The sequence below is a fragment of the Berghia stephanieae genome, chromosome 11 (genome assembly GCF_034508935.2).
Source record: "Berghia stephanieae isolate SIO BIC M18660-M18661 chromosome 11, UCSD_Bste_1.3, whole genome shotgun sequence".
NCBI lineage: Eukaryota > Metazoa > Mollusca > Gastropoda > Nudibranchia > Aeolidiidae > Berghia > Berghia stephanieae.
Window position 1 is genome coordinate 32,352,961 of NC_088370.1, and position 22,087 is coordinate 32,375,047.

Sequence of the window (22,087 nt, forward strand, 5' to 3'; positions counted from 1 at the left end):
TTCATCCCTAGGCCTCGGAAAATAAAATCTGCCAAATATCTGCCAAACTGCCAAACCGATTTTTCTCTGCCAGACGACTTCAAATTCTGCCAAAAAAAAAGGACATTTGGCAGAAAATCTGCCAAATTGGCAACCCTGCCATGACATTGAACAAAATATAGAAGTAGTCCTTCAGAGCCATTAGAATTTAGACTCATGAAGCTGGAGTTTTCCCGGTTTCTATAGCGTGAAATTTGGACAATAGCAATTGCTTAGCATTTCCATCACAACAAGTCAATCCCTTAATTGTGTTCAGTTATCAGACTTGCTAATATTTAAAGCGCTTTACAAGGGGCTCCAAAGCCAACAGCAACACCTAACATGTAGGATGAGACGTGATGCCTGTTAGGTGATTTTAGAATTGTTTTTCCAATAGAGACAACACAGTTTACGGCCAGGTGCTCATTTTACACCCGAGTATGATGAGAGAATGTGAGTAAAGAGCCTTTTTCAAGGATTCAACACAGACGGAGACTCGAACCTAGGACCTTCTGGTCTGAAGGCGAGTGTCATACTTCGACACAAAACACTACACTACAAAATGAGTGAGAATTTTAGCATCTGTGCAGATGCTACATATTTTACTACATCTTGTGTTATTTGTTTTCAATGTTCCTTTGTTTCTTGTTTTGATGATGAAGGGTTTATACCCAAAACGTCCATTGTTTGTAATGTTTCCATCTGAAACATTTCCAATTTCACCTTTTCAATAGTATTTTTTTCAGATCCCAGTCTTCAGGCAGCCCCTACCACTCATTAATTAATCATATGGACTGTTGCTTTGTTTCTTGTTTTGCTGATGAAGGGTTAATTCCAAAAAACGTCCATTGTTTGTAATGTTTTCATCTGAAACCTTTCCAATTTCACCTTGTTCTATAGTATTTTTTTCTGATTCCAGTCTTCAGGCAACCCCCACCACTCTCTAATTAATCATATAGACAGTTTTTTTTATTGTTTTGTTTTTTTTTTTACAATTATTTGGCTTGCCTCTACTTATTACCAGAATCAGGCACCATGTGGATTTCACTTTTTTCGATAGGCTTTTTTCTGTTTTTTTTTCTTTTTTCCAATCATCTGATTTTCCTCTCCCAATCACCAGATTCAAGTACCGTGTGGGTTTGACAAATTACTTCGTATGGATAGAATCAACGGTCAACCCATCAAAGCATCAGACTTTGGAAGAATTCAGAGAGAGAACCCAAGACTACCAGACTACATCGCATCCTGCAATTTGAACGTGTTACCCTCTGGTCAGTGATAAATAACAATGTGAAATTGAATGTAAGCTTCAATTTAATATATGAAAACAGATAAAATGGACGTTTTGGGTTTCCCCTTTATCAACAAAACAGGATGAATGAAACACTACAGACGAATAAGATGATGTGATAGTAGCGTTGTTAAGATGAATAAACAAAACATTGATGGGCAGGAAATAGTATGCTCCTTTGTAAGGAAGCACGAATTAAAATAGAATACTAGATATTTCTAAAAGGTGCGCTATTAATTAAGTGAAAAGAGGGGAGGCGGAGAGAAACTGTGTAATGCAATTTAGAAAGTGAAATATAAAAACGGGATTGGAAAACATAAAGTTTCATTTTTATTTGTGTATTTGTGGGTCACATAAAAATAAAAACAAATCTTGGCCAAACACGTTTGTTTTTTTAAATGTCTTTACAGATCTGAACAAAAAAAAAAATAAAAGTCTAGTTATAAAATTGACATAGATTGCCATTTCATCAATATCTTCATCCTTGTCATTGTTATTATTATCATCGCCATCATCATCACCATCATCATCGTCGTCATCATCATCATCATCATCATCATCATCATCATCATCATCATCATCATCATCATCATCATCATCATCATCATCACCATCATTATCATACTATCATCATATCATCTTCTTTTCTTTCCTCTACTACTACTACAACTACTACTACTACTACTACTACTACTACTACTACTACTACTACTACTACTACTACTACTACTACTACTACTACTACTACCACCTGGGTGGGGATCCTGACCTCCCATAGTGGGCAGGGAGGTGCATGCTCTGTCTTCCATCCCCCATACCCGTTTCCCAATTGTTTCCTGTCATTGTCTTGGAATGAGATTACTTAGTTTTGTCCTGATCCTTGCCGGAGCTCCTTGGCTGGGAGGGAAACAGTCGAATGTATAGTTATAGTTTTGGGAGATGATATTTTTTCCCTTGTAAATCATCTCTCTGTTATGCATTGTATAATGTTTAGTTTACATATTATATTATATGATTGGTAAATATTTGAGTGTATTCCTCTTAGTTGGGACCTGTGCTTGTGTCTGGATGAGACTTTTAGGTGATCTCAAACTAAGTACATTGGTGGTATGCTCTTGGAATCTACATCTGATCCCTATTTGTTCCCAATTCCCCTATGTCTTACTTTTTCATGGGTGCTTTAATTGTAATTCTATAACTTTTTACTATCCCATTTTCTTCCTTTTTACTGACGCTGATATAACCTAAATGTGTTGCGAGCGCCGTAAAATCCTTAAAAACTACTACTACTACTACTACTACTACTACTACTACTACTACTACTACTACTACTACTACTACTACTACTACTACTACTACTACTACTTATTTTTTGTAACTAAATCTGCAATTGTAAGAGAATGCCTTAAAACTTTGATCCTATACTTGTTCAATTTGATATAAATAGTATGTGCTCGGCTAAGAAACTCACAACATTGCCATCCAGAAGTATAACAGATCAACACACAAAACTATATGTAACATTGAACGTTTATAGTCTGGTTCATACGGTTTAGTGAGAATTACTCATAAACACGGATGGCAAAAAGCAATAACAAAGACCTGAGTGACGTCTACTTCGTTCTATCTATTGTTTTGTCCACAGTGTTGCATGCCAGGCAAATACAAATGAGAGATCCGGTGGAAGACATGCTGTACACAAGTGGGGGATTTAATTATTCACGTAAGTAAGGATGTTTGTATATATATATATATATATATATATATATATATATATATATATATATATATATATATATATATATATATATATATATATATATATATCATCAAACGGATTTCGAAGTGTAATTTTAATCCTTGTGATGGTAAATTGTTGATTTTAAAGTTAACAATAGCGACTGCTATTTTTATCTCCTTAAAATAACGAAGTTTTTCAGGTGTGTGTGTGTGTGTGTGTGTGTTTGTGTGTGTGTGTGTGTGTGTGTGTGTGTGAATCGAAGTACTTTACCCCAAAGATACTTTTTATTTTATCAATGAGAACTATCAACACATTCGTCACTTCCTATACTCAGGTACTCATCTATATCTGAGTGGAATGGGATAATGCTTTTTAAAAATTCTGGATGTGTTTCCAATCACTGATAAAAAGACATTTTCAAAAATGATAGTCCGGTGTCTACTTTAAAAAAAATAAATTATTTTGAAGAAATTTTTTGGTGATCTCAAACTAAGTACATTGATAGTGTGCTCTTGGAATGTAAATCTGTTCCCTATTTGAACCAATTCCCCTTTACCTCAGTTTTTCTTGAGTGCTTTAATTGTAGTTCTAGAATTTTATGACTATGCCATTTTCTCCCTTTTTTATTCATGGCGCTGATATGACTTTAATGTATCAAGCATCGTCAAACCTTTAAAAACAACAAAACACACAAATTCAATTTTAGAGGTCTGATCAGGGTGGGGTACCTGACCTCCCATAGTGGCCAGGGAGGTACTTGCTGTGCCTTCTACCCCCCTGTATCTGTTTTCCAACTTGCTTTCTGTTTTTGTCTTGGAATGGTATTACTAAATTTTGTCTTGGCCCTGGCTGGAGTCCTTAGCTTTGACGGAAACAGTTGAATATATAGTTATAGTTTAGGGAGATTGTGTTTTTTATCCTTGTAAATCATCTCTCTGTTATGTATTGTTATTTGTTTTTAACATAGGATTTGTTACCATTTGAGTGTATTCCTCTAAGTGGGATCTTGTGCTGGTGTCTGGGTGAAACATTTAGGTGATAAGTACAGTAAGTACACTGATAATGTGCTCTTGGAATCTACATCTGTTCCCTATTTGAACTAATTCCCCTTTGTCTTACTTTTTCCTCAAGCCCTTTTAATTGTACATCAAGAATGTTTTTACTATCCAATTTTCACCATTTTTACTGGTGCTAATATGACCTAAATGTGTTGCGTGCGCCGTAAAACCTTTAAAAACAAACAAATTAGAGGTCTGATCCATCCCAACACAATACTGTTGTGAGACTGTGGGTTACATTTACTCTTATATTTATATTTTACGGTCCCGATAGCTCAGTTGGTAGAGAACTCGCTTCACATGCAAAGGGACCAAGTTATCGATCCCGGGTGCAGTTGAGATTTTTTCTGACCCCCCTGTTCATCCAGCAGAGAATGGGTAACTGAGACTGTTATATTTGGGGTAAAGTACTTTGTGATAGACTGGCATCCTATCCAAAGGATAGCAAGCAATTGCTATTGTCCGTTTCATGCTATAGAAACCAGGATAAACTCCAGCTCCATGGATGCAATGGCTCTGAAGGACTTCTTCTTCTTCTTCAAGTACCAAGTCTGTGCCAGACATCAGTGATCATGATACGCCATTCATCTCTCTGATCAGATAACCTCAGAAAACTAATATTACTCTTCTCTTTCTTTGTCACCCAGCTGTTCAAACTATTCAAATATGTTTTTCTTGGTCTACCTTTACTCTTTTTACATTCTATCTTTCCTGTGAGAGCAAGATGTTCAATACATTTATGTCGATTTAGGTGCCCTAAAAATTGCATTTGTCTTTTTCATATTGTACGAATTAATAACCTTTTAGTTTCAGCTTGCTCTAATACTTCTTCTTTAGTTTTCTTCTCTATCCATGAGATTCTTAACATCTTCTAAGAAACCACATTCCTGCTGCCTCCAGTTTCTTTCTAATGTCTTCCGTCCTTGTTTATCTCTTGAGAATACCAAAGTGACAAAGCGGGTGTTCGATGGTTTAAGTCTATGATCTGGAAATGTGTGCATGAACACGTGCTAGACAAGCAGACATTTTAAAAAAATAAACAAAGAAAAAAAAGAAACATTCCTAAGTCTCCGCCTTCTTCGACTAGGGATTGAACCACAAACCACCTGACCTGATTACAGGTTGGATCTCCTCAAGGTAGTCTAATTTTTTCTAATGTCTTCTGTAATTCTGAAGGACTACTTGTTTATATATATATTTCAGTGGGTGCCATGATGTTACTTCCAAAGGCTTTGTCAGTCGATGACTACAAGTTGGTTTCACAGGTCATCGTTACTCGGGACTTTAAAGTCCATCCTCTCTGTTACTTCAGAGGTAATTTTCTTGAGAGAGTTAGAGAGAGAGAGAGAGAGAGAGAGAGAGAGAGAGAGAGAGGGAGAGAGAGAGAGAGAGAGAGAGAGGGAGAGAGAGAGAGAGAGAGAGAGGGGGGGGGGAGATAAACTGCAATGTTAAATTGGGGATTCGGGTTCGATTAATAATTTTAAACCACATTAAGCGTGGTAGGAAATGTGGAAATGTGCTATATGAACATTGATTATATATATATATATATATATATTTATGAGTGTTGGTGGGTACTTGTAGGTACGAAAGTGCTCGATAATGGTGGTTAGAGCTAATATATAATGTAAATTTTCACTCACATTTTTTTGCCGAGACGACTCGTTTCTGTGTTTTTTACACTTCTTCAGTCGGCGTAATCCATTGTAATTAATCCATTGCGCCGACTGAAGAAGTGTAAAAAACACAGAAACGAGTCGTCTCGGCAAAAAAATGTGAGTGAAAATTTACATTATATATATATATATATATATATTATATATATATATATATATATACTTGTATCATCTGTACTCAATGGTGTTTGGAGTGTGAATGAAACGTTGGTGTGACGGGGGGGGGGGGGGGGGGGGGGGGGGGGGGGTGAGTGTATGAATAATGGAGTTGGGGTGTATAGGAATATAAGGAAAAGTCACGTGTGAGGAGATGTATTTTAGAAAATAATGAAAGTTAGAAGACATATAGAATGTATATAAGAAGTAAATAGTATTATATATATATATATTATTATTATTATATATATTATTAGTATAGTATTAGTAGTATAGTAGTAGTAGTAGTAGTAGTAGTAGTTAGTAGTAGTAGTAGTAGTAGTAGTAGTAGTAGTAGTAGTATAGTAGTAGTAGTAGTAGTAGTAGTAGTAGTAGTAGTAGTAGTAGTAGTAGTAGTAGTAGTAGTAGTAGTAGTAGTAGTAGTAGTAGTAGTAGTAGTAGTAGTAGTTAGTATAGTTAGTAGTAGTAGATAGTGTAGTAGTAGTAGTAGTAGTAGTAGTAGTTAGTATAGTAGTAGTAGTGATAGTAGTAGTAGTTAGTAGTATGTAGTAGTGTAGTGTAGTAGTAGTAGTAGTAGTAGTGTAGTGTAGTAGTAGTAGTTGTATAGTAGTAGTAGTAGTAGTAGTAGTAGTAGTAGTTAGTAGTAGTAGTAGTATAGTAGTAGTAGTAGTAGTAGTAAGTAGTAGTAGTAGTATGTAGTAGTAGTAGTAGTAGTAGTAGTTAGTAGTAGTATAGTAGTAGTAGTAGTAGTAGTAGTTAGTAGTAGTAGTAGTAGTAGTAGTATGTAGTAGTAGTAGTAGTATAGTAGTAGTAGTAGTTAGTAGTAGTAGTAGTATAGTAGTAGTAGTAGTAGTTAGTAGTAGTAGTAGTAGTAGTAGTAGTAGTAGTAGTAGTTGTATAGTAGTAGTTGTATAGTAGTAGTAGTAGTAGTAGTAGTAGTAGTAGTAGTAGTTGTTGTATAGTAGTAGTAGTAGAGGGTTAAACTTATCCTCATCTTGTGTTTTATCATTCAATCACAGCTGATGTAAACACAGTTATGACGTGTGTACCATCCTCTGCACAGGGAAAGACATTGGAATGTTTTCATGTCCTGCACATGCTGGATAATGAAGGATTGACTTTGGAGAAACTGAACACGATGGACAGGGTTGACATGTCCCTGGGCTTTCAATCTTTGTGGGCTTGGTGTATGCTCTTACTTCGCCTGCAGCAGGTAAGCTGGAAGAATGCACTACATACAAACTATCAGAAAAATTACAATAACAACAACAACAACAACACTCATCAAACTAAACTCATGTAACACACAGTCCTGATGATGGCCGGAAGACTTGAAAAATCGATGTAGACAGACTCCAACATCGTGGTATATATTACAATAATATATATATCTATATCAACACCAAAACATTGCAGGAAGTACGAAACAACACACAATTATAAATATAAATAAAAATAATAACGATTTCACTCCCCGAAGATTTCCCAACGTAAAAGTCATGAAACAAATATGTAGGCGTCAATAGTAATTCAAGTCTTTTATTTATATATATCAGATGAGAGCAACGCTCGACAACAACGTTGTAGAAGTCAAACTATCTTAATTATCTTTCAAATGTTTATAAATAGCTCCTTTTATACTAAAGTTGAGCACTATTATTTCATGGTTTTTGTTTTTATAATTTATATATATATTATATATATATATATATATATATTATATATATATATATATATATATATATATATATATATATATATTTATATATATATATATATATATATATATATATATATATATATATATATATATATATATATTATATATATATATATATATATATATATATATATATATTTCACATATTTTAATTGTTTTCTCTGGGTAACGCACATTGACCCAAAGTTGTTGTCATTGCGAGGTTTCCAAAATGGTTTATAAAGGGGGCGTAATTAGACTTCAATACAGAATTCAGACCACTGATTATGATTAGTGGAAAGGTTGCTGCTCGAAACTCAAAGAAATAAATAGCAATGTGAAATTGAATGTAAGCTTCTATTTAATAAACGAAAACAGATAAAATGGACGGTTCAGGTTTCCCCTTTATCAACAAAACAGGATGAATGAAACACTACAGATGAATGAGATAATGTGGTAATGTCGTTGTTTAGATGAATAAACAAAAACAATACTACCCATAAAATAATCTTGCCCATTCCTGTAAAAAATAATGTTTCAACAAAAATGTTTAGCATAACAAAACGCGTATTATTTCAACTTTTGTTGTATTCATGGGCAGCTATGTGGTCTAGTGGTATGGCACTCGCTTTCGGATCGGAAGGTCCTGGTTTCGAGCCTCACTCGGCGCATAGTTGAGTCCTTGGAGAAGGCTCTTTACTCACATTCTATCACTGTACTCAGGTATAAAATGGGTACCTGGCTGTTAACAGCATTGTCTCTAACAGGCGTCATGTCTCGTCCTACATGTTACGTATTGCTGTTGATCAGGGACCCCTTGTAAATGCTTTGAGCGGATACTGCGCTATATAAAAGCTCATTCTTTTGTTTTGTTTTTTTTTAAATTCATTTTTTGACACTCTTCTTTATTATTAGAGTCCCTTGCCAGAATATAAACAGTTGACGAAAGATGTGGAAGGCATTGACGATTTGAGCCCAGCAGAGGTAATTTAAATCAATGATACTGGGCTGCTAGAAGCTGTGGACTGGAAAAAGTCATAAACAACACTGAATATAACAGTTTCAACCCAGAGCAAAATACCAAATTTGGAACGTTCCGGGCTCAAAACCCTTCTTCAGCCAATATTGTTGGCTGAAGAAGGAATTTGAGCCTGAAACATTCCATGTTTGGTATAATTTTGTTCTGTGTTGAAACTTTTATATTCAGCGTTGTTTCTTGATTTAAATAGGAATTGATTTTTAATAAGTTGGTTGAACCAAAAAAAAAAAAAAAAAAAGTTTAATGTTCTATTTAACTCATTCGTGTTATTTTTTCTGTCAGTCTTTTTAGAACATTTTGTACTGTGGAATAGGGTGACTAAAGCCAGTTGGGGTGACTATGACCACTTTTTTTTTATCATCTTTATATGGGGGCGAAGTGGACGAGTGGTTAAGTCTTGCTTCAGTCCTTTCCTTTTTTTTTTTCTTTGGGCAAGAGTATTAACCCCTGATTTGCTCACTGTGACAACATGGGTCATTTCTGTTGACATCAGACATCTTATGTAATGTGTTATCTATAATATTCCTTCGTGGAAGGCCTCAATGACAGGACCTAATGGTGTCGTTGAGAAAGGGCATCATTTTTTTTAAAAATACGATATATCTTGACACTGAAATAGCCTGTCCGATGTTCTATTTCTAAAGTGTGGGGACGATTAAAATCTATCAAATGATGTACATTTTACCATATTTGTTTAATAATTTTCAATCTCGGGGGGGGGGGGGGGGGGGGGGGGCGTTTGGGGCTGGCCCTAGTCACCCCAACTGGTCTTAGTCATCTTATTCCACTATAGACCTTCAGACCCGTAAGGCACATGGAGCCAGAGTTTATTCTGGTTTCTGAACCACTAAACGGAAAGTAGCAATTTGTTTGCTACCCTTTGGATAGGATGTCGGCCTATGACGATGTACTTTCCACCCATGGTTTAGATATTTTAATGAACTAGTTCTTCAGAGCCATCAGGCTCATGGAAGCTGGAGTTTATGCCAGTTTCTATTGCATGAAATGGATGATAGCAATTGCTTGCTACCCTTTGGATAGGACGCTAGTATGTTGCAAATTACTTCTCCACCAGATCTAACAGGCCCAGCTACCCAATCACTACTGGGTGGTCAGGTAGGCGGGAGTAAAAAAAAAATCTCAACATAACCTGGGATCAATCTGAATCCTTTTGCTTGTGAAGCGAGTGCTCTACCAGCTAAGCTATCGGGACCCCGCCCGACTTCTTTAACATGCTTGTTGAAAAATAGCTCCATATGACCTTCCGTAATTATAACAATACTAACTAATAATATTATAAATAATACTAATAATAATGATAATAATAATAAATAATAATAATAATAATAATAATAATAATAATAATAATATATAATAATAATATATAATATAATAATAATAATAATATATTTAATCAAACATTGTTAAACGCATTTCACATAATATTGAAATGGAATTTGTAAATAGGCATATTTATTTATTTTTATTTATTTATTTATTTAACTAATTGTTTATTTATTTCATTATTTATTTCATTATTTATTTATTTATTTCATTATCTTTCTAAATCAATGGAATAAATCTGTTTGACTTAGATCCACCGTGGCCTTACCTCATTCCTAGAGATGATGAGAAATGCCCTCTTTCTGTGTCTGGGGTTGGAGGCGGAGGTCATGGAAATACTGGATGATGAATCTATGAAGGTAAGATTTCCTTTAATGAAGATCTGATGAAGGTAAGATTTCCTTTGAAGCAGATTTGATGAAGGTAAGATTTCCTTTGATGCAGATTTCATGAAAGTAAGATTTCCTTTGATGAAGATTTGATGAAAGTAATATTTCCTTTAATGAAGAATTGATGAAGGTAAGATTTCCTTTGATGCAGATTTGATGAAGGTAAAATTTCCTTTAATGAAGATTTGATGAAAGTAAGATCTCCTTTAATGCAGATAGTTTGATGACGGTAAGATTTCCTTTTTTTTCAGATTTATCACTTTATCTTTTCTTGGCCAACCAAGTGACCATCTCAACAACCTTATTTCTGCCACCTCAACTTCATTATCTTGTTTCTTTGTTGTAGCTGCTGTCTGTTTTACCCTATTATATGCTGTACATAAATAAATTTATCGAGTGCTTTTGTACTACTGGGCATTTATCAGTCGAAATATTCCTCAGAAAACACAACAATCGAGTGGTAATAATGGTAGTAGTAGGGGTAGTGGTAGTAGTGGTGGTGGTGGTGGTGGTGGTAGTAGTGATAGTGGTGGTGGTGGTTGTGGTGGTGGTGGTAGTAGTAGTGATAGTGGTGGTGGTGGAGGTGGTGGTGGTGGTAGTAGTAGTGATAGTGGTGGTGGTGGTGGTGGTGGTGGTGGTGGTGGTGGTAGTAGTAGTGATAGTGGTGGTGGTGGTGGTGGTGGTAGTAGTAGTAGTGATAGTGGTGGTGGTGGAGGTGGTGGTGGTGGTAGTAGTAGTGATAGTGGTGGTGGTGGTGGTAGTAGTAGTGGTAGTAGTGGTGGTGGTGGTGGTGGTGGTGGTAGTCGTAGTGATAGTGGTGGTGGTGGTGGTGTTAGTAGTAGTGATAGTGGTGGTGGTGGTGGTAGTAGTAGTGGTGAGGTGGTGGTGGTAGTAGTAGTGGTAGTAGTGGTGGTCGTGGTGGTGGTGGTAGTGTAGTGAAGTAGGTGGGGGTGGTAGTGGTGGTGGTGGTAGTAGTAGTAGTAGTAGTGGTGGTGGTGGTGGTAGTAGTAGTAGTAGTGGTGGTGGTGGTGGTAGTAGTAGTAGTAGTAGTGGTGGTGGTGGTAGTAGTTGTAGTAGTAGTGGTGGTGGTGGTGGTAGTAGTGGTGGTGGTGGTGGTAGTAGTAGTAGTAGTGGTGGTGGTGGTGGTTGTAGTAGTAGTAGTAGTGGTGGTGGTGGTGGTAGTAGTAGTAGTAGCGGTGGTGGTGGTGGTGGTAGTAGTAGTGGTGGTGGTGGTAGTAGTAGTAGTAGTGGTGGTGGTGGTGGTAGTAGTAGTAGTAGTAGTGGTGGTGGTGGTAGTAGTAGTAGTAGTGGTGGTGGTGGTGGTGGTAGTAGTAGTAGTAGTGGTGGTGGTGGTGGTAGTATTAGTAGTAGTGGTGGTGGTAGTAGTAGTAGTTGTGGTGGTGGTGGTGGTAGTAGTAGTAGTAGTGGTGTTGGTGGTGGTAGTAGTAGTGGTGGTGGTGGTAGTTGTTGTAGTAGTAATAATAAATAATAATAATAATGCTGAAAACTTATATAGAGCTATAACTCCGAGACACCAGACTCTAAGCGCTTAAATTACAAATTACTTTGGCTGAAACATACTCATTTACACACACAAGCACACACACACACGCACACATACACACACACAACACAACACACAACACAAACCAAACCTATCTTGCTTCTCATACCATCTACTAAAATCGAAACAAATATGTTTTAAGCGAACGTTTAAAAATAGACTATGATTCTTTTTCACGAATGCTCTGCGGTAAGGCGTTCAAAATAGAGGGTCCGAAATGAGAAAAGGATCTCATTCCAGCATTTTTCCGAATTCGAGGGACAACTAGTTTTGTGGAATCACTGGCCGAACGTAAGGGGCGGGGTTTTGAGTATCTTTCAATTAGTTCCGAAAGGTAGGAAGGGACAGTACCTTCAAGACAACGATACACTAAAGCACAAGCTTTGAATTTAATCCTTTTCTCAACAGGCAGCCAATGCAGGTCATGAAATAGAGGTCTGGCAGAGTCGCACCTACTTTTCATGAATACTAGTCTGGCAGTGCTGTTTTGGACAATCTGAAGACGTTTCAGATTGTATTGCGAAACGCCAAACAACAGAGCATTACAATAATCCAATTTCGATAGTATGAGGGACACAACCAGGTGCTTGGTCACATCCTCAGATATGAACCGTCTAATGGAAGCAATCTTTTTTAGTTGGAAAAAGAGAGATCTAACCAAATTATTAACCTGATGCTCCATCGACAGTCCAGAGTCTAAGAATGTGCCAAGGTTTTTCACTTTGTCAACAATTTGAATGGAGGCATCCCCAACTTCAAATCTGTTTCACTTTTCCACTTCCTGTTCCCCACATACAGCACCTCCGTCTTATCATCATTTAGTTTCAGTCTGTTCTCATTCATCCATTTCTTAACACTTTGGATACAATTTTTACTATTGGCTGATACTTCTTGTAAATTTCTCGTATTGGAAACGCAGTACAATTGCGTATCATCAGACCAAAACTTCTGATGATTTTAGACAGAGGACCAACGTACCAAACAAAAAGAACGGGTCCAAGTACTGAACCCTGGGGAACCCCACAATCAAGAAAGATTTCCTCAGATCTATATTCATCCACCGTAATAATCTGTTTACGATTAAACAAATATGACCTAAACCAATCAAGCGCTGCACCTGACACGCCATAAGTAATTTCAAGACGTTTGAGAAGAAGATTGTGATCAATAGTATCAAAAGCAGACGATAGGTCAAGCAAATTCAGCAAAGAACATGAACCATTGTCTATAACAGAGAGGAGATCATTAACAACCCTAACAAGTGCGGTTTCCGTCGAATGATGTTGCCTATAAGCAGACTGAAATTTTTCTTCAAGACAATTATTTTTAAGATGAGACAGTAATTGTTTCAAAACAAGCTTTTCTAAGATCTTAGAAAGAAAAGGAAGATTAGAGACAGGGCGATAGTTTTTTAAGTTCTCTTTTTCGAGATCAGGTTTTTTCAAAAGGGGTTTGACATGAGCAACTTTGTAATTGTCTGGTACACCACCTGACTGCAACGAATTATTAACAATACATGTAAATGGTGTTAAAATTACATCAATGCATTTTTTTTAGAATGGCCATATTTACGGGGTCTAAATCAAAACTTTTAGTTGGAGACGACATAATACAGTCACATAAGTCAACTTCAGTAATCTTTGAAAAATGTGTTAATGAATCACCATGAAACTTGTCAAATGTATGGATCGATCAGATGAGAGTTCTTTCCTGATGGTATCCGTTTTTTCTTTAAAATATTGACCAAAGCGAGTTGGTAGATCTGCACGATCGATTAAAGATGGGAGAGATGCTTGCGTCTGTTGTCCCAGCAGTTCCTTGGTCAAGGCAAAGAATAGTAGTAGTAGTGGTAGTAGTGTAGTAGTAGTAGTAGTAGTAGTAGTAGTAGTAGTAGTAGTAGTAGTAGTAGCATCAGCAGCAGCAGCAGCAGTATCAGCAGTAGTATAGTAGTAGTAGTAGTAGTAGTAGTAGTAGTAGTAGTAGTAGTAGTAGTAGTAGTAGTGTAGTAGTGTAGTAGTAGTAATAGTAGTAGTAGTAGTAGTAGTAGTAGTAGTAGTAGTAGCATCAGCAGCAGCAGCAGCATCAGCAGTAGTAGTAGTAGTAGTAGTAGTAGTAGTAGTAGTAGTAGTAGTAGTAATAGTAGTAGTAGTAGTAGTAGTAGTAGTAGTAGTAGTAGTAGTAGTAGTAGTAGTAGTAGTATTACCAGCTCCACCACCATCACCACCACCACCACCACTACTACTACTACCATCACTTGTACTACCACCACTACCACTATTACTTCTAGATTGTTGCGTATTCTAGGATTACACGAAAAAGGCTGCACGATGAATTTATCACTCATATCTACAGGATGCGCCTATTTCTTTCTCTCTCTCTCTCTCTCTCTCTCTCTCTCTCTCTCTCTCTCTCTCTCTCTCTCTCTCTCTCTCTCTTTTTATCTATCTATCTCTCTCTCTGTCTGTCTTTCTCTCTCTCTATCTATCTCTCTCTCACTCTCTCTCTCTCTCTCTCTCTCTCTCTCTCTCTCTCTCTCTCTCTATCTATTCTTCATCTATATATTATAATATATATATATATATATATATATATATATATATATATATCCTTTCTTTAAAAAATATAGCCTTGTGGAGAACATTGTGCTTATTTGAGTCAATAAAAAAATTGATATGGCGCACAACTCTACTGAAAGATTTGAAAAATAGAAATGTATTTTTTACAGATAGATAAACAGATAACTTGATTTCCTTTTATAAATTAAAGTCAGTTTGAAAGTTCGTTAAGTCAAACAGATATCATAAAAAATTTACCGAAGACACTAACATCTTATGGCCACACCCTCAACTCTATCTGTCCAGTAGAGTCCTTACTTCCGTTGTGTTGATTTAGCGGTGATCAGTGTTGTTATGTAGTAGTGTGTTCTCATTGCGTGTATGTTTATATGTGTGCGTGTGTGTGTGTTTTGTGGAAGAAAAAAAAAGGGGGGGGGGGGGGGGTTGTCCATCAAGCATTTTTTCAGCAAATCGTGGCATTCATAGTGATATAATTCACTTGATCACATGACGGTATTCGGATTTACAGAAATTTTAAACAAGTTTCACCGATTAACAACATCATCGAATATTACTGCTGATATTACTGTCGTTTTTATGCCATCGATGTGATAATTATTGCCCTGAGAAATATTTAGTTAAACGTTTCGGCAATCTGTCAATTGGTTCTGTCTAGCTTCTAGCCCGAACAAACCAAAAGTGGACAGATTCGGGGACTTGATATTTTTCGCATCCGCTTCAGATTTTCATTTGACCTCACATAAGTATAGGGGAGACATTCCGAAAGATCCTACATCCCCAGTATTCATTCAATTTCTATTTTCACCGTTGATCTTTTGTCAGGCGTTTATTTATTCAATTTGTCATCATATAAAAGTGTTTTAAAAACTCTAGAACAAACCTTGATAGATTTGTGAAAGTTTAAAATCTCCTAATTTGACCATTGTTTTGATTCTCGGCCGCCATTTTAATTTGTGAAGTATTGAAGGTAGTGCAAAGTACTCCCAAGTAAAGCGTGGTAAAGACTTGCGACTTATTGATATTGATATCTACTGACTGATAAACTAAAATCATGCCGAATAAAGCATGGCAGCGAAGACAAGCACATCGATTAAAATGTGCATCTAATCGTAATCAAGCTAATCAAGAAAATGATTCTGGCAATATCGAATGAAAATAGTTTTTCCCCGCGAAATTGCGGGATTTTTATAGTACTATTATATATATATATATATATATATATATATATATATATATATATATATATATATATATATATTATATATTATATTATATATACTAGTAAAAATATAAATAAATAAATATTTGTTTCTTTATCATTGACATCCATTTAATCACACTTCCCAGAGATGGGTCGACATGAACACAGAGCACTACTCCAGCCAGGATCTGGTCCTCCAGAAAATCGAGTTTGCCACCGATGAAGTGATGATGTGCGATACACACCGAAACACGTGGAAGACCAATCTGCTCACAAACCACACATTCACCGATTTACCTGGCATATACCACCATTTTGTCTACTCTTTGACACTGGCCAGCAATAAATTGACGGAAATTCCCTCACAGCTCTTCATGTGTAAGCAGATTCTTATTTTATTGTTGTTGTTCTTGTTGCTGTTGATTGTGATGATGATGATGATGATGATGATGATGATGATGATGATGATGATGATGATGATGATGATGACAATGATGACGATGATGATGATGACAATGATGATGATGATGATGACGATGATGATTATGACAATGATGATGACGACGATGATGATGATGATGATGATGATGATGATGATGATGATGATGATGATGATGATGATGATGATGATGATGATGAAGACGACGACGACGATATTATGTAAAAATATCTATTATGTAACTGCGAGAGAATAATTGTAACTGGAACAGGTCACTTACACTTTATCATAAATATACAAAAATCATCAGTGGAAGACTAGAAAAACCAATGAAAGTCAATGAGATGCAAAGAATAAAAAAGATAAAAAGATAAAATTCCTTTTATTCATCCCATAGGGGAAATTTGTCTCTAGGGTCTATTCCAAGGGAAGACTGGATGGAATAACCCAGGCGTCAGCCGCAGTGCAGCGCCGCAAATTAAGCTAGGGTGAGGTGACTTTCTCAAGGCCACACAGCGCAGCGACAGATGATCGAACTCAGTACCTTTTGGTTACGAAGCAAAGACTGTACCGCTGAGCCACGCTGTCCCCAAATTTAATTAATTTCACTTCTCAGGCTTCTATCAAAGTGACTAATTAGGGAGCAGGAACTGGTGTAAGATAAAGGTCTTAAAAATTATGTAGGAAACGGTGCAAAGCCGATAGAAACATACAAGAACTGGCACTGATATAACCTAAATGTGTTGCAAGCGCCTAAAACCCTTAAAAACAAAAACAAGTATACAAAAAAGAAAAGAAAACGTTCCAAAAAACCAGCCTACCTCGAATGCCGATTGACTTATTTATTTTTGTACTCATTTATTTGTATGAATTTTTACTTTTTTACTTGCGTATTTATTTATTTAGTTATTTATTCATTTATTTATTTATTCATTTATTTATTTATTTATTCATTCATTTATTTATTTATTCGTTTATTTACGTATTTATTTATTTCTTATTTATCTGTGTATCTATTTACATATTATTTACTTACCAATATGTATATATATTTACTTATTTATCCATCTATTCATTTATATATATGTATTTATCACGATATAATTCAATTTATCTTCCAGCCATGCCCAACCTAAAAGACTTGATACTCTCCGACAACAAACTGAAGGCCATTCCATCAGAGATTGGCCTGTGCTCCAAACTGTCATCTTTGTCCCTGTCCATTAATGAATTGACCGATCTCCCCGAGTCTCTGGCAGCTTGTCAGGATTTGAGACGCCTAGATTTGGATAGTAACATGTTTGATAGTGGGTATTGTTTGTTTGACTGACTGTTTGTTTGTTTGTTTGTTTGTTTGTTTGTTTGTGCCTGTTGTTGTCCGCTACCCATTCTCATTTTGTATTTTTTAAAAATTCCAATGTCACTGTGGTTTGGAGAGCAAAGAAAACTCTAGGTGATTTGTTTGCATTCTTGCGTGCTAAAGATGGTGATGATGATGGTGATGATGATGATGATGATGATGATGATGATGATGATGATAGTGATGATGGTTATGGTGGTGGTGGTGGTGATGATGATGATGGTGGTGGTGGTGGTGGATGTGTTGGTGGTGATGATGATGATGATGATGATGATGATGATGATGATGATGATGATGATGATGATGATGATGATGATGATTATGATGATCGTAGAAGTGGTGTTGGTGGAGGTGGTGATGATGATGATGATGACGACGACGATGATGATTATGATAATGATGATGATGATGGTGATGGTGGTGATGATGATGATGATGATGATGATGATGATGATGATGATGCTGATGACGATGATGATGATGATGATGATGATGATGATGATGATGATGATGATGATGATGATGATGATGATGATGATGATGATGATGATGATGATGTCGATGATGGTTATCATAATGATGGTGATGATGATGATGATGATGATGATGATGATGATGATGACGATGATGATGATGGTGGTGGTGGTGATGATGATGATGTTGTTGTTAATGACAATAGTGTGTACATCTTTGTAAAGATGTTTTTGTTTCTTTCTTTTTTAAACTTTTTTTTTCTGATTTTGAATTCATCAGAGCTACCGACGTCAGTGACAAAACTCAAAAACTTGGAGCGTTTGTACGCTCAGCATCTCTTGTTGACAGAATTGCCCGAGAACATTGGAGATCTTCAACTCCTCAACACTCTTTCTCTCAGTGGAAACTGCTTTACCTCCCTTCCAGAAAGCATGGGAAACCTCCAGAAACTTTCCAAGCTGACCCTGAACGGCGTCTGCTGGCTCAAGGTCCGACAGAACGTTTTGCTTTCCCGGGACCATTTCGAAGATTACTTGAAATCCAATAATTTGATTCACTGGCTTGACAAACATAACCAGGTTAGTGGATTTTTGAAACCCTCTCCTTCAGTGTTGTCAGGTTGGCAGATTTTCTGCCAAATTGGTGGATTTTTTTATCATTGCATGGCGGGGGAAAAATGGTCTGGCGGATGGTGGATTTTTGGTGATTTGTATACCCTTAAAAAACTTAATTGAAACTCCAGATCTGCTTGCCTTTAAAAAGAAAAAAAAGATGTAAATAGGTGGGTAACGTTAAGTAACAATTTTTATTCTGAGACAGTACACTATTGTTGATGATAAGTGTTTTAAATCAAATGGCAGATTTTTTTCTGGATTTTGGGCGGCAAATGTCTCAGATGAAGTAGGATAAAGTTGGTGGATTTCTGGCATAAAGTTGGCAGGATTTTTGCAAAGGCACCTGGCAACACTGCTGTCCTTACCTGCTACAGGAAAATTGTCCCATTCGTTACGATGCAACCAACAATTTTCTCATCTGATTTCTTATGTACATCATATGTAAATGCTGCTACTGGAAGCTTGAGGAAATAAATAACAATGTGAAATTGAATGTAAGCTTCAATTTAAAATACGAAAACAGATAAAATGGATGTTTCCTGTCCCATCATTGTTTTTCGTTTATTCATGTATGTGTGTATGTATGTATGTATGTATGTATGTATGTATGTATGTATGTATGTATGTATGTAATGCAATGCAATGCAATGCAATGCAATGCAATGCAATGCAATGCAATGCAATGCAATGCAATGCAATGCAATGCAATGCAATGCAATGCAATGCAATGCAATGCAATGCAATGCAATGCAATGCAATGCAATGCAATGCAATGCAATGCAATGCAATGCAATGCAATGCAATGCAATGCAATGCAATGCAATGCAATGCAATGCAATGCAATGCAATGCAATGCATGTATGTATGTATGTATGTATGTATGTATGTATGTATGTATGTATGTATGTATGTATGTATGTATGTATGTATGTATGTATGTATGTATGTATGTATGTATGTATGTATGTATGTATGTATGTATGTATGTATGTATGTATTGTATGTATGTATGTATGTATGTATGTATGTATGTATGTATGTATGTATGTATGTATGTATGTATGTATGTATGTATCTATGTAAGCATGAATAATATATATATATATATATATATATATATACGTATAACATTTATCATCTTGACTGCCACAGGACAAGCAAAATATCTTCAGTTTTTTCGACGAGGATGTGAATGGAGCCCTGGACCCAGGAGAGATGGGAAAGTTGAATGCCACAATGTTCCAGGTGTTTCCACGGTTTGGCTACAAAGGACGAAAACCACCAGGTATCTTTGAAGTAGCAATAAAGAATTAAAAAAAAAAAAGAATTGAGCTTTTATATAGCGCAATATCCACTAAATGTGCTCAAAGTACTTTTTTTCGGTCCCTGGCCAACAGCAACATTTAACTTGTAGGACGGGACATGACGCCTGTTAGGCGATATTACAATTTTTTTTCAAACAGAGGACTCTGTGGACTGTAAAAAGTAATAATTCAAAATGAATATATCAAACAAATACCAAACACGGAACATCTTGGGCTCAAAACCCTTCTTCAGCCATTAATAATGAAAATAACAATAAAATCATTGTTTTTATTTGAAGCTGTGATATTCATTTTTGTTTTATTACTTTTTACAGGTATTTTCTGGATCTAATATGTTTTTTTTCATACCTAGATAATTTACGTCATCATTATAGCCACAAATGTATGAGGAAGCCCTATCATTCTTTGTTCATCATCATCATCATCATCATCATCATATCGTTCCATATGTGACCCACTCTCTCAAGGTGGTAATATGTTGGGATGGAAGTGAAACCAAAAGAGACCTTGGCCACATTTATCCTTATTTTAAAAAACATTTTGTTCATTGTTTTCCTACAGATGAAGACTGCCCGAGTGGCTTCCCCAAGGTCCTATTACAACTGAAATCCCTGGAGTATCTATCCATGCAGTACCATGGCCTCGTCTCCGTCCCAGAGGAGATTTCTAATCTGACAGCTTTGCACACCATCCATCTGGGGAACAACCCCAACCTTCTGACTCTTCCTGCACAGCTTGGGGCTCTCAACCTCAAACGTATGGAATAGTAATTTTGCTTTTACTCACTCAACCCTAACACTGACGATATCCGTAGTCTACCCGGGTTACTTTCACCCCATGCCTATTTATTACATTTTTCTGAGAAAGATTATAGGCGGAGTATCAAACTAATATTTTTAATTTTTGCATGTTAATGATAGTTGAATAAAACTTTCTACATATATGGTCATTTTTAATACATTTTTTCCCATTTTGAAAAGTAGCAAAAATCTCTAGGATTGAGTGAGTTAAAGTGAAATTATTTTTTTTATCAGCTCACTAAGCATTGGACTGACTTTCCTTCAAATAAAAGAACTAATGATTATTAAAATTTCACCCATAGCATATCAAGCATTACATAGCGCAATATCCACTAAACGTGCTCAAAGCACTTTACAAGAGGTCCTTAGCCAACAGCAACACGTAGCATGTAGAAGGAGACATAACGCCTGTTAGGCGATATTACAATTTATTTTTTCCGACAGACAATGCTGTTAACAACCAGGTACTCATTTTACACCTGAGTACGGTGAGAGAATGTGAGTAAAGAACCTTTTCCAAGGACTCAACTATGCGCCGGGCAAAGCTCGAACACCTCTAATTCGATATTTTAAATAATTTTGGTCAGAAACAATGCTGTTAACAGCCAGATACTCATTTTACAACTGAGTATATAGTGAGAGAATGTGAGTAAAGAGCCTTTTTAAAGGACTCAACTATGTACTGCTCAGAAGAGGACTCAAACCCATGACCTTCTGGTCAGAAGGTGAGTGTCGTAGCACTAGACCACATAACAGCACAAAATTCCATCTATTATTTACCATCAACGGGAATTATTATTATTATTATTATTATTATTATTATTATTATTATTATTATTATTATTATTATTATTATTATTATTATTATTATTATTATTATTATTATTATTATTATTTTTATTATTACTGTCCACTCCGGTTAATCGCAACTTTTGGTTAATCGCAACATTTCCCAAGAAACGGAATTAATGCTATATAAAAGTCACTGGTTAATTGCAACAAACTTTGGTTAATCGCAATAAATTTTCGTCCTAAAAAAGTGGTAAATTCAATATATCAATCAAACAAATGTCATGATTGAATTTCATCATGGAAGAAATCGTGACAGGTTGAAAAATCGAAAGTGAGCGGGATTTAATGCTACATTAGTGTGTCACCATTCTATTTGAGACAAAAGAGGGCGTGGCTTTGTAGTATGGGCTTGTGATGTCATCTGTGGCCATTAAATAGGAGGCGAGGGGGCTGGGCATAGATTTTACAACAAGTTGACAATGACAGTTGTAAAGAGAGACTGGGCGATATCCTTTGTTTTGGGATTGACAA

The 22,087-nt window shown here is 36.1% G+C and overlaps 1 protein-coding gene across 1 annotated transcript in view; it reads left to right on the forward strand.

The window, feature by feature from the left end:
- The window catches only part of LOC144956274 (uncharacterized), a 130,388-nt gene that overhangs the window by 70,444 nt on the left and 37,857 nt on the right, over positions 1-22,087 (forward strand). Inside the window, exons 28-38 of the mRNA XM_078886738.1 lie at positions 1,139-1,289; positions 2,955-3,032; positions 5,312-5,422; positions 6,960-7,153; positions 8,555-8,623; positions 10,274-10,381; positions 15,899-16,130; positions 17,313-17,498; positions 18,305-18,603; positions 19,792-19,924; positions 20,526-20,720. Coding sequence (XP_078742864.1) covers positions 1,139-1,289; positions 2,955-3,032; positions 5,312-5,422; positions 6,960-7,153; positions 8,555-8,623; positions 10,274-10,381; positions 15,899-16,130; positions 17,313-17,498; positions 18,305-18,603; positions 19,792-19,924; positions 20,526-20,720 — 1,756 coding nt within the window. The remainder of the gene's footprint in view (positions 1-1,138; positions 1,290-2,954; positions 3,033-5,311; positions 5,423-6,959; positions 7,154-8,554; positions 8,624-10,273; positions 10,382-15,898; positions 16,131-17,312; positions 17,499-18,304; positions 18,604-19,791; positions 19,925-20,525; positions 20,721-22,087) is intronic.